We start from the raw sequence: 14,164 nt of genomic DNA on the forward strand, positions 1-14,164 counted from the left end.
TTTAACACATCAAAATTGAGCTTTCAAAGTTAATTAGAAAAAAAATAGGCAAGAATGTTGTGAAGTATTAGAACAGATATGACTGGGATGGACTCCTGACTGAGGCTGGTCTCAACATGTAGGTAAAAACCTCTTGGAAATAGTTCATGTGGATGGAAAAGAAGCATAGGCTGAAGTTCCATGTAATTTTGTGGAGGAGGTGGGAGTCAGTACCTGATGTGTGTGAGCATCATTGGGCTGCTGATCTGGCTGTCTATGTGAAGGGCAGGAGAAGAGAATGGAGAGGAAAAGTAGCTGATACTTGAGACCAGAAGCAATAGGAAAAAGTAATTGCAAGGAGAGCTGAAGGTAGTCTTGCTCACCTCATTGTGGAAATGATACAATGTCCTGAATCTAGTTGTGAATTTCTAAAATTTGTTAGTCACACTGTGGCTTGTTAATTTTCTCCATACTTAGGGCAGATAACTTCAGATGCTTTTGTGTATTCCTTAAACCCAGGCTATATTGAATAGCTATTCTCATAGCCCACCCAGCATGCAAGCTGTTCTGTTTTGGTTTGCCCCCCCCAAAAAAAGTTAGTTTAATAATTCCCTTACCATGCAATATTTAATAAAATAACATGGCATACTTCCTGGACATATTCCTCCCAGTTTGTCTTTCATCTTACCTTTTTTAAAGCTTAAAATGTATTTTTAACATAGGCAGCCAGATATTATTTTCATGGTGCTTCTTTTTTTCTTGTTCTCTGTAGGTGAAAAAGTAGAAAATAAGCAAGTCCTTGTGAACAAATCTATGCCAACTGTTACCCAGACGCCTCTAGAAGGAAGTAATGTGCCTCAGCAGCCACAGTACAAAGATGTGCCAGTAACGTATGTTGCATCATAACTTTGTAATTGGGGAAGGTACATGGAGGAAAGGTATCTGGTAGAAAAGTCAATAAATGTCCCTCTGCAAATTAGACCTAGTTCTCTAGGTCTTGGTTTTTCACAGGACTTTTCAGAGCCCAGGTTATCTTCAGAAGTGCCAAGCCGCTTAATCACTAATAAATTAGATTCTGACACCTGAAAGGCTGGAATTGTAAAGAGAGGGAGGACCACTCCTGAAGGTGTGTGTATAGAGAGGAATCACTGAGCAGCTTCCCAGGAGAGACTGAGGAGAGAACTAAGACAGTGGTAGAGGGGAGAGGAGTCAGTCATGGATGAAGTGATGGAGAAACGGGAGAAAAGCAGGATGAGTGGGAGGGCAGAGAAGACGTGTGCTTAGTGAGGGGGGACATCTCCATAGTGTGCTTAGTGAGGGGGGACATCTCCATACTAGCTGCCATGAAAAATGACCCGTGCTGACTGGTGCTCAGGCTTCCCTTTCACAGAATGGTTGGAGTTGGAAGGGACCTCTGGAGATCATCTAGTCCAACCCACCTGCTAAAGGAGGTTCACCAGAGCAGATCTTACAGGGATTTGTCCAGGGAGGTTTTGAATGTCTCCAGAGAAGGAAACTCCACAACCTCTATGGGCAACCTGTTCCAGTGCTCTGGCACCCTCAAAGAAGTTTCTCCTCGGATTCAGAAAGAACCTCTTGTGCTTGAGTCTGTGCCCATTGCCCCTCATCCTATCATTGGGCACCACTGAAAAGAGCCCGATCCCGTCCTCTTGACACCCACCCTTGAGATATTTGTAAGCATATAAATACCAGGAGGCCAGGAGGTAGAAGCCCTTCTGTCTCAGAGGCTGACAGTCTGCTCATTCCAGACGCTCCAATGAGATGTCCTTTAGCAAGGCACCAGTGAATGGGAAAGGACAGTCAATAATACTGAGATTTTTTTGATCCTGTCCTGAAAGAATGGGAGAGGGCTTCTGAGGTGTGAGAAGAAAATTTTGTGTTACATGTGAAGAAGGGGAAGGGAGAGGGGAAGGGAGAGGGGAAGGGAGAGGGGAAGGGAAGGGAGAGGGGAAGGGAAGGGAGAGGGGAAGGGAAGGGAGAGGGGAAGGGAAGGGAAGGGAAGGGAGAGGGGAAGGGAAGGGAAGGGAGAGGGGAAAGGAAGGGAAGGGAAGGGAGAGGGGAAGGGAAGGGAAGGGAGAGGGGAAAGGAAGGGAAGGGAAGGGAGAGGGGAAGGGAAGGGAAGGGAAGGGAAGGGAAGGGAAGGGAAGGGAAGGGAAGGGAAGGGAAGGGAAGGGAAGGGAAGGGAAGGGAAGGGAAGGGAAGGGAAGGGAAGGGAAGGGAAGGGAAGGGAAGGGAAGGGAAGGGAAGGGAAGGGAAGGGAAGGGAAGGAAAGGAAAGGAAAGGAAAGGAAAGGAAAGGAAAGGAAAGGAAAGGAAAGGAAAGGAAAGGAAAGGAAAGGAAAGGAAAGGAAAGGAAAGGAAAGGAAAGGTGTTTTCGCTGTTTTGTCAGTAATAGCCTTGACAGTTTGACAAATTAGCAGAGAGCAAGGCAAGAAATTGATGCCCAGATCCAAAGGGCAGAATTAGCTTTGCTGCACTTCTGTGTGTTTCGAAACCAATAGAAAGATCTAGGTTTACTCCTACAAGATATTAATAAGGAAGTGAGACAACATTGTAATTATCAAAAGGAAAGATGTAATCTTGCCACTTAAAGACAGGGATCCAGGGTTCCGAGTTTAAGTGTCATATTTTGACCATCTCAGCTACCTAAACAATGAGACAAAATAATGTCCTAAATAAGATATTAAAATCTGCTCTACCCACATTCTAAAATAAGTAGAAAAAACCTGACACAGGAATAGTTTCCTTTTCCTTCCTGCTCTGTCATACCTGCCTTTTTTAATTCTTTTTCCTTTTTTCTGTTTTATTCCTCTCCTTCCAAAATCTCTGCATCTTGTACTCAGGAGTTCATCTTTTTCCATACCTTATACTGTGTTTTGCCCTTGGTTCATTTCCACACCTGCACCTAGTGCATAGCTTCAGTCAGGATATTATGCCTTAATTTTACTCTTAAACTATCATGGTGTATTCCTTAAACTCCCTTCTTCAACTATAACTCTATTTGGCTTTTGTTTTTTTAACTGAAGATCTAGAAATTTGCAATATACTAGGGAGCTTTTTCCTGTCAAAGAAGAACCCACATGACCAAAAAAAAATATGCCTTGTTCTTTACAAGTTCAGCTTAATTGTCCCTTTGTTTCTATTGTATCTCTTAAGCTTTTCTTCTCCAGAAACATACTATGCTCTGGAACTTTATATATATGTATAATCTTTGCTCCATTTGCCTCCCATATATAGGTTCCATGAACACTACAGTTTAGCCAGAAGCTTACCAATACACAGATATTTGTTTGTAACTTGTGTTTGATTTATAGATGTAAAACTCACATTTTGTCTTCTTGTACTAGCTATAAAGGTGCAACTGATTCTTATATTGAAAAAGTGATGATTTCATCAAATGCAGAGGATGCTTTCTTGATCAAAATGTTGTTGAGGCAAACTAGACGTCCAGAAATTGGAGATAAATTTAGCAGTCGTCATGGACAGAAAGGTAAGCTGCATGTTTAGTAAAAATAATGCATGTTGGATATGCCTGCTATATACACATAATATCATAATGCATGTTTCCATTGATTCGTTCATATCTTTTATGAATACAGTGGTAGAAGACCATATCCCTTTTTTTTGTTGTTGGTAAGCTCACCTGTTGGCAAGCATGACTTTCTGACTTATGAATCTGGAAAACACAGTAGCTGTCCACTTAAAACAAGAACAGGGGTTTGAGTTTGTTTGTTTTTTTTCCAAGTGTGAATTTGGGTTTAAGTGATATATTTGTCAATGGGTTATCAAGAGAGATATTGGAGGAAACAGTGAAAGGGCCTATTCTGAATGGACAGAAAAGACCAGAGGTGGAATAGGATATCTGGAAGTTATCTGTGCAGACATACTGCTCTAAAGACAAGATGTAGCAGATACAGCCATGACGGTATCTGAGACTGCTCAGAGCTGTGGTGTAAAAGGGGAAACAGATCAGGAGTGCAACTAGGAGTGCATCAACCAAGACTGGGAAGAAGGAGAAAATGTTTTTAGAAATACATTTGGGATATGATCTGGAGCACCTCTGGATCATCAAATTGAGAGTTTAAAATGGGTGCCTACTAGGAAGCTGCTCAGTGACATGTAGCTTTCTAGTGTTGATTGTAAGATGAAAATCAGGATCCTGTTTTCATATCTGTTGAAAAAATCAGGAGACTCCCTTTGACATTAATGGCAAAAAAATATATGACTCAGAACATCCTCTCTGAATCTCAGAGGGCAGAGAGGTATGTTAAGAAAGAGGTGACTGAAAACAATCTGACTGTAACTGACTTAAAAGCATATTGTGATCCCATTGGTCTCAATGTGGGACAAGTTTTGATGTTTTCACCCCACTGTAGTCTAGAGTTTTAGTACTTTCAGCATGACCTCCTGCTTTACTGTGCATGCTATACTAAGCCTGTTACCTGAATATTACAATCTTGTTATATTTTTAGGTCTTATTTTGGTTTAAGAACATTGCTCAATCTCGTGTCAGATGTGGCAGGAAGGGAACGAGGCTGATATCACCAAATCCTTTCCATTGCAGCACATACACTCCGTTCCTGTTACTGGACAAACCTGATACTGTCTTAATAACTCCTGGGACTAAAAAAATCCTTACTTCTGTGTTTTGATTTCTGAGGAAATGGAACCAGATCATTCAGCATAAAGCACACCCGCCTCTTACATCTGGTAACACAAGGATCTGTTGGAGGAGAGAGGGGGAGCTGAGGAAATAATGGAGGACACTGATGGATTTGAAACATTAAAAGCAGTTGTAGTCAATGAACTTTGCAGTAATAACTCCAATTACAGTACTAGCTAAGGGATGTTGTTTTGCAAACAAACTGGCCTTTTGTGAGTAGTGTTCTCTTTCTCAGAAGATGTGTGGAAGAGAAAGTGCTTTTTGTTAGGAAGAGCTCCCTGCAAGTGTCCCCTTCAACACTCTGTGTCCTTGATTTACCACTGCTCCTGCTCTTGTCTCAGCCTCATGATGGGTTTGATTTTGCTGTGCTGATTCACATCATGTATTTTTGGAGCAGAACCAGGGAACTCTGTGGGCAAATATGCTATGAAGTCAGTTAGCAAAGAGCTGGTACTTGTACAACATCCATATGAAAATCAGAGCCAGTGAAATGAAATGAAACTGCAAAAAATGCTCTAGGGCTTTCTCAGACCAAGCTTAAACAGAGTAATCTGAATATATTCAGTCCCTGTGTGATTGAAGGGGTTATGTAGAGTGTTTTCTTACAGATGGACTCCAAGCACAGGTAAGAAGTAATTTTTATAGTGCTTCACATCACTGTTCACTTCTTTACTCACATGCATGAGAAAAGCATGAGAAGTCAAACTTTAGGTACTTTCTAGGGCTATAAGAATGCAAAAACCTCAGTGGCAATGAGCTGGCTGCATGTAACTGAAGTCAAAGACTTACATCCCTGTCGTGAGATCTAGGGCCAGCCACAGTAATCCTTATGTCTGTAGTCTCCAGGTTTGATGGTCAGGACATTTGTGTAGAGCAAACCTAAATGGGTACGAAAGGCAGTAGTTGATCATAATATCAGCTCTTACCAGATATTGCCTCATGTTCTTTGTGTGTATTTTATAGAGTCCAGTCAATGCAGGCTTTGTCAGTACCTCCAGCAAGATCACCCTTGCTTCTCATGATATCTTTCCATAGACACATAAAATTGGTTCTTGAAACTCTGTATTCTGAAATAAATTCTGGCATTGTTTCTGCTGTAATTAAGAAACAGAAACTCTTCTGCTAAACATTGAAACATTTTTCCTGATTGTGTTTTCAAGATGGCTTTTGGTCTAAAAATATTAAGTTATTCTCACTGATTCCCCAAGTGACTGGGAAACCATTACCTATTGGAGGCTTCAGAAAGTAAAGAAGCAGTACATTCTTGACATTCCTTTAAAAATGCATTGTAATTCTCACACTACAGCCATAACGGATAGTTTTGTTGAGTGAGTGGGAAAAGAATTAGCTCTAGTGGCAAACAGAGTGAGCAGGTCAAATCATTCAACTGCCCCATTCCTTCCTTCTCTCCAGCAAGATTCTTCTTCAGGAAGTCTCTTTCAAATATTTTTTTAGTCTCATACACAATGAAGATGTGCAGTACTTTTAAGCCTATGACTGCTTTTAGAGCAAAGTCCATTTCTTCATATCCATTTCTTCATATATTTTGAGCTTGGTCTGATCAGTCCTTTCTCTTTAGTTGTAAGTTATTATATAACAATGCAGTCAATACTGTCCATGAGAAATTTTCTTACTGGAGTAAAAAAAAATAGCCTACACATTATGTTAGAGAACCTACTTAGTTAATAATGATAAGTATTTATGGACATCTTGCATTAAAATTTAGGCAGATAGGGTTTGTCTCCTAGCTAAGGCTATTGGTGTGCATCTGTTGAAATATTGATTGAACAAGATTTCTATGGAACTGATTTTCATACCTCTCCAAAAATGAAGAAAAAGGGTGCTTCACAAATCTTGGAACATCTGAGGAGAAGAGGTGGAAGTGGAAGAATGATAAAAGAAAACAGAAGTTTGTCTGGCAGTCTGCAATATGGCTTTAGGGAGCAGAGCACCTTCTGTACCGCTAAATGTTCATAAGGCATCTCACAATCTAGAGGAAGCTCATTTTAGAGGCCTCAAAGGGCAGACATCTCACTAATACTTCTGCTTGCTATCAAACCCTGATGTTCATGGTCAAACACAGAACCAACTAATACACACCATGTTGGAATCTGGTGATATTTTCTTTAATATCCCAAAAGGCATTGAAAGTTAGTAATATTTTTTTCCAAAGTAAAATACCCGTGGAAATTCCATGGTAATGGAAAACAGCATCCTGAATCCTGTAGGGAACTTTGAGGGTGCCCATAGTTATGCCTGGTATTACGTCAGGTTGGAATGACTGATCCCCCACGTATCTCTGCTTTGGACCTGTAATAATAATAATAAGCCAAGACCATCTATTATTCAGAATAGCACGTCTCTTTCAGCTTGGTTTTGGAGATATGAATGGGAATATTGCAACAGTTGTGTTACAGATTTTGCAGACGTGCTTGTTAGCTGTCTAGTACATCAGCCTCTGGAAATCCCTTGTGATTGGGGCAGCGATTGTATTCTAAATTATTACATTCTACTAGGATACATATGCTTCCTGGTTGTAGATCTCTCAGTTCACGGGTGTGTAGTGCATTATTGGAAAAGATGTTACAATAAATGCGTGAGACATGTGCTTAGTGGAGAAGATAGACATGTTAGGTACCAAGAAAAAAAAATGCTGGCTAAAACAGTGGAGTTTACTGTTTTGCAACTTCAGTATACAACGGAGAACCAGATACCAACATTAATGTTAGATTACAGGCAATGACAGTGCTGCTGAAAAAGGATGAAAGGGAAAATCTCTTTTGCTAGATGTTTAAAAATACAGCTAATATCATCCTTCTCAGTCATCAAATTGGGGATCAGTCATAACAGAGGAATATAGGCAGCTGTGAAACAGAAATCGTGATACTAACAGTTTAACGTTTTCCATTGAGAGAATTTTTAATTAGCCCTGAATTTGTTCTTTCATCTTCATCTGAATGCAGGCAATTACCACTTCAAGTTTAATTTGTGAATGTTAGCTTTGAACCTATCATAGGGCCATTTAAGCCTGAGATGAGCTTAAACCAACAAGTACCTTGACTCAGTGAAGAGAGAAAGCGTATTTCTCTCCATTCTGTATTGTCTGTCTGTCCCGTGAAGTATTTTTCTTTTCTAGAAGGAATGCATGAAGATTTGATTTTATGGAATTGTAGTTTTTAAATAATTAAATACGTGCAAAATAAGGGATTGCACAAACCATATTTCCCAAGGTTTTTTCATGGGCTTTTTCCTGTGTTCCAAATTGATTTGTATTCCAAAGCTATACTTTGTCACTGGGGCAGAAAGAAGCAAAGTAACAGAATTGGAAAGTATCTGGGATAAATGTCATAAACCAGGTTTAGCGTTTTGTTACAGAAGAGGCTTTTGTTAAATATGTAGGTGCATTTTATAGGCTTCTGTAATAATATAGATCTGTGCCGCTGCCTCTGTATTTGCTGCCTTCTTTGTGTCCTCACATGTCAGCATGGTCTTGACAAGGGTCACCACTTCTGGCCTGTCCACCACACGCTCTTTTCATTCAGGTCCTTGTTTTAAGTACACTTCTTCCAGACTGCCTGTAAGTTACCCTTTCTTTCAAGCCCTGTCAGCAAAGGTGTGTATGAGGAAAAGAAAAAACCCAAATGAAGCCATCACGTTGTGGTGGGGAATGCACCAGCAAATATTTTGCTCTTTCTCAGTAATCATCTTCGAACTGGACATTGTGGCAAGATCTCTGGGAGTGGGTCTGTCACTGTAGTCTGTAAAACCTTAAGCTTCTAATGTCTCACAAAAAACCATGTACCTACCAGGGAGTACTTATCCTGAGCTGTAGGACTTTGTTTTAACTATATGGCATCGTATTTTTACCAGAAAGATAAAGAAAGTTTTTTGCTTAATTATTTTGTTTTTTAATCTTGCATTCCTCAAGCAAAATCACTTTTCAAAGCACAGGAGGCTAAAGGATTGTTAAGCTAAAGAAGCTTCATCTGAGTTCCATACAAACTAAATTATTATATTTCCAGATTTCCTCTTGCTTTGCTACAAGTCACAATGAGGAAAAAGTTGGGCTCCTTTGATGTGAAAAAAAGCAATATATCACTTCTCTGAAAGAACATTTCTCAGTCTCTCATGTGAAAAAGGATTAACACCTCCAACAAAGGTCCTGCAGATCACAGAACTAAGCAGCAATACTGAACAGTATTCCTGAGGAGTGGAAAAACTGTATTTAAGCAAGAGATTGTTTGAACTGGCAAACAGAAGCTTTTTAATAGCTGAAGATCTAAGATAAAGGATTAAACCTTTCTGAAGTATCTGCACTTAAACAAATCTAAAGACAAGGAAGCGAGTTTAAATTCATGAAAGATGGTCTTTGTTTTCTTAAATGAACAATGTTCTTTGGTGTCAAAACAAAATCCATTCACAGCATTGTCAGCTACATAAACTTCATAACAATACCGCTTATCTGGCAAAGTCTGACCTTGCTTACTTTTTAAAATTTTTGCTAGTTTCAGCATCTTCCTTCTGCTTGCCTGACTCCGTGGTTGAGAACAACTTCTCTTTCTCCTTTCAATGGGCACTTGTACCGTACGTATCATCAGAACATGTAAAGTAAGGGGTTAGTTTTAAATATCTACTTGTGTCATTTTCCCCCATGTTACAAGTCAGATTTGGTACTTTATCTCTAACAAAACATCAGCTGCTTTATAGGAATTAAATGGTTGAAGTGGCATTAAAAAGAATTTGCTGTTATAGACTGCAGGAATGTGGGATGATTAGTAGTTATAGTAGTAGCATCAGGAAAGGTAAGCATTTCTTACCGTATTTTTATCTTCAGAAATTGAATCTGAGAAAATGAGATGTCAGAATGCCATTAAAACTTCTCATACTGTTTTTTTCGATTTGTTTTTAACAAAACCGCTGCTTACTTGCTGTCTTAAGAAGAAAATTACAGCATTTTTTATCTCAAGCAGCAAACAGGTAACCTTGTGACCTTTTCAGTAAATCCTCAACTGAACCTCTGAAATTAGGGTGATTTAGCATTTTATGGCACAGAATAAAAATCTCTAATTCTGTTTCCAAATAGTGTATCCTGAACACACATTTTATTAAGCTCTTGACTCATTCAGCCATGTGTATTTTGTAAAGTTCCTATGGTTATTGTTTTACAATAGCTGCTTCCAGAAGCATTGTAAGGGTTTCAATTAATCAGCTCTTTGTGTGCTTCAGACTATGCAAATTTATCACATCAGACCATTCAGCAGCTCATGGGAAAGCAGTGTACAAACTGTATTGTCTTCTAGCACCTCCTCTCATTTAGAGTGATGTTTTTAATAAGAAAACTAATCAAGTTTACTTATGCATTATTTATCTGTTAATTTTAATTCTGTTCTTTACCTCTTATGTCAAATGGGATGTAGCAAGTGATATGATAGATCAGTGAATGATTCAGTATTGAACAAAGCTCGTGTGATGCAGCACTTTTCTTCTGAACTTGTTTTGTCCTTAGTTAGCCAACACACTATGTAATCAGAGAGTTTTGAAGCAGATGTTCATTTTTGTTTAGCCTGACTAATTTTTGCAAATCCGTCGCTTGTCCACGATACATGGTGCTGCGTTACAGCTACGATTCCTCTTCGTTATGTGACGTGGTCTTATTCCTCAAGAGTATTTTCCAAATTCTGGCAAACGTAGTGAATCTAAAATAGATGCCTTTCAAGTTGGTTTTAGCTCTTTTACCACCGTATCATTAGAATAAGTAAACAAGCACGTTTAGTAATGCGCTTCTTTTATCTTGCTGATAGAAACTGGTATTACTGCTGCTTCTATTCACTTTCTCTCCTTTGCTCTCTAATGTCCCTCCTGCTGGTAGTAATTAGTTTTCTATATTAGGTTGTTTTGACTTATTTGATGATTTTTTTTCTTTTCATTTGGCGTGTGTGTGTATAGAAGACATCTTATCGCAGCCGGTGAAAAACTTTCCCATACTGTTGTGTTCTGTCCCTGCCCCCTCCCATCCGCCCCCTTTCCCCCTCCCTGCCGAACTACTGGTTTACAAGTCTGTGTATGTTCCTGTTTGTCAGCAAACTGAAAAAGCAACCGCATATAAAAATATAGCAATGCTGGAAACCTGAATTTCCCCCAATTAGCACAATAAGCTCTTAAAGAACAAACCCACTTTTGGGGTGCGGGGATCTTTATGCTCAGTCAGAGGTGCGTGGGTGCTGAGGTGCTGTCAGGGTTGGTGCAGATAGCGGGTGTGAGGACGGGGCTGTCATGTGTTGGCTGCCATACAATAGCCCTGAAAAACACTGCCCATGGCTGGTTTATACTTGCATGTTAAACTACTATAGGTGTCTGATTGAAGTTTACTCCAATTTAAACTGTTACCCTTGCAGCAAACTACCACTCTTATTCATCCGCTTTTTTTTTTTTGAGAGAGAGGGGTTATCTTAAAAGAATTTGTTAGCATTTTCACCAATTTTTCCTCAAAGGCGACATAATAAAATTGATATACAAAGTTTTTTTCTAAAATTCAGTTTGGTTTTCAGCTCAAGAGGAATGAGATATAGCAAGCAGCTGAATGGTTCCTTGCTCAAACATACTCTTGTTAGTGCACATTAAAAAAAACAACCACCACACATTAATTATTAATTGCGTAGGATTTTGTTGTTGTTGTTGTTGTTTTTTGTTTGTTTGTTTGGGTTTTTGTGTTTTGGCGTTTTTTTTATTCTGTCTGCAGCCTTTTCTGGTTGTTAATGTTTGATTCTGGGTCCTAGATGAGAACTACAGAGTGTATAGTTGAGAGCAGATTCAGGCCTGTTGCAGTATAGCATTTAGTGTGAAATTGTATTGCTGAATTTCAGATGCAACATATAAGAATTGTGAGGGGAAGGGAAGAGAATGAAACCAAAGTGTTTCATGTGTATAGTGTGAATTCTAGGGCATGATTTTAATGTGGTGTCTAAATCAGTGACAACTAAGAACTCTTAAAAACTTGCAGTAAGAGCCGCAGCAAAGTTCCCAGCTAGTTTGAGCATATCCTATTTATTAATATTGTATGGGGAGTAGCTGGGCAGCTCAGTTGTGAAATGCAGTTCTTACTTGGACAGGGCAACATTTGGAACTTGAGGCTGTCTAAAATCCAGCCTCTTCTTTTCTCCTTTACTGTTTTATTAGCCAGTTGCAAGTGTTAATTCCTCTTCTAGGGATTAATCCTCATGGTCACTTTTTCGCAGCTGCTCGGCAGTGCAGAACCTCTAGACTTGCCTTTTACTGCCCTGCTGCAAACCCCAGCTCAGCCTTCAGGGATGAGAGGGAGCAGCAAATTTAAAGTGCAGACCTGCAAGCGTTAGTTTCTGACAGCAAGTGACTACAAAATAAGATCAGGTTTACATTTTGAAATTAATTGTGGTTACTTGCTTTTAGAAGTAGAGTTGTAAATAGGAAAGGCTTCTTTCAGATTTTTAAAGAGCTTTTTTTTTTATGAGAAAGAATGAACTTTTTTAAAACATAGAGGAGGAAGAAACTTCTCTCTGTTACATTCTCGAAATACTGACATGCTATAGATCTGCTATAAGCTCAGCAACTTCTTAAAATACAGAAGCTTAGAACTGAGGTTTTATAGCTTTTTTTTTTTTTTCTGTAAAATAGAAACTTTATAAATGGCCTAGTGAGCTTCACATAGCTGGATTCTGTCTAAATATTTTGTTTTTAACTTCTAAGCTCATTATGCCGTCTTTGTGTTAACTTGTATTAAAATCTGTCAGCTATGACTGGTCTCATAACCACAGTCAGCGGACCAGAATAAGTTAATTATTTACTTGTGTCACTAGTGCTCTTCATCTAATGAAATGCACAGCTGTGTTAGATCTGCAGTTGGGTGTGTAGGTCCCATTGTTATACAAGTCAGCGGAGGGTAGAAGCCGCTATGATGGAGAGCCCTCAGTTCTTTCTGCTGTTCTGCCTTTCTGTGTCGATTTCATGGATCTTTTATCATTCACTTTCACACAAAACAAACAACACAGTGGCTGTCTGCTATGGGAACCGGCTTGGCATATAAAAGGTTTGCAGAGCCTAAAGTAATTTTAAGTTAGCTAAGATTTAATTTTTGGCTTACAGGTGCCGTGAAGTCCAGATACAACCTAATGCTTTCTTAGAAGTAAATGCGAATAAGGCAAAATATATGTGCCGTAATACCTATATAATGAAGTATTTCTGGATACAATTTTAGTTTGAAAAAAGCTGTGCACACAAGAGAGAGTGGTTTGTTGTTTTTTTTTTTTTTTTTAATTTTCAGCAAATGATTGCTGTTTGACGGGGAGGGGTAGAAGGATGTTATTGATTTATCATAATAGAACAATGAAAATTAGTTTCACTAGGCTTAAAAATTAAATACAACAACCCCCCTCCTCTTTGCCCCAGACGTTCCAGTCCTTTTTTTTTTCCTGCACCCTTCCCCCATACTTACCATTCTCATTCTATTAACTACTGTCCCATACACCTATCCCCGTCTTGCTTGGACAGTAGAAGAGGAGCTCCCTCCTGAGCAGACGCCAATATCCCCCTGTGAACTGGCTGGTGGGGGGATGCCTTTTTAGGGATGTAACCAGCACCCTCAGTCTTCCAGGAGCCCCCTCCGCTTCAGGATGGTTCCCAAAACGTGCTCTGGCACTTGCAGCAGGCTGATCCCAAATAGCTTGCAGGCTTTTTTTCAGCTCTAAGGACTTCTGGAAGAAATTGTCCAACTGAAACAACAGTAGCTTTGGTTCAAAGGAGTGTGGGCTTAAGCAGCTGCATTTTAGCACCTGAATTGGAATGTTAGATCTGCTGGTCATTTATAGCTGCAGTATTTTGATTTGCAGAATTCACTGTAGAAACAGTTGTGAGGGTTGGAAGGAAAATTTTGGGATGTATGACAGACTATTTTAAAAGAGTTTTCATGTTTCCGTTTAATCTTTCCTAAGTAGTATGGGAGTTGGGGGGGTGGTGTTTGTTTTACATCCAATATGGATGGAGACTGGAAAAAGCTTCCAGAACTTTTCGAGGTACAGTTTGTGTTCATGGACTGACAAAATACAAGCAGTCTAAGAAGTGGATTGTGCTTTATTATCATTGAAAGCAGCAAGTGAATCCTACCTGAAGAAATCTTTGGTGATTTTTTAATTTTTTTTTTTAATTTTCACCTACTTACCTCTTCTCAGTCCCTGTCGGAATCCTGGCTTGATTTGTTTTTCTTCACAGTATTTAGCAAAGATACATCTGACAAACAAATTTCTAATCAATAATAATTCTGTTCGTCCAAAGAGATAACATAAGAGGCCTGATTTCTTCATTTTTTTTTGCAGGAAATTATAGCATCAGCTTTTAACAACTAGGTCTCTCTTGAGACGTTCCAGTCTGACTGGTCAGAAGTTTCTCATTCCTTCTGAAAACTGCCTCTAAAGCTTTCTTCCCTAATTTGCTAGCTCACAAATCACTGGGAGCATTATTGTAAGGGTATGCT

General features: G+C 39.3%; 1 protein-coding gene across 1 annotated transcript in view; it reads left to right on the forward strand.

Moving 5' to 3' along the window:
• The window catches only part of POLR3B (RNA polymerase III subunit B), an 83,436-nt gene that overhangs the window by 53,656 nt on the left and 15,616 nt on the right, over positions 1-14,164 (forward strand). The window contains exons 22-23 of the mRNA XM_065859689.2: positions 752-869; positions 3,347-3,489. Of these exons, the coding sequence (XP_065715761.1) occupies positions 752-869; positions 3,347-3,489 (261 nt within the window). The remainder of the gene's footprint in view (positions 1-751; positions 870-3,346; positions 3,490-14,164) is intronic.

The sequence above is a fragment of the Patagioenas fasciata genome, chromosome 1 (genome assembly GCF_037038585.1).
Source record: "Patagioenas fasciata isolate bPatFas1 chromosome 1, bPatFas1.hap1, whole genome shotgun sequence".
Lineage (NCBI taxonomy): Eukaryota > Metazoa > Chordata > Aves > Columbiformes > Columbidae > Patagioenas > Patagioenas fasciata.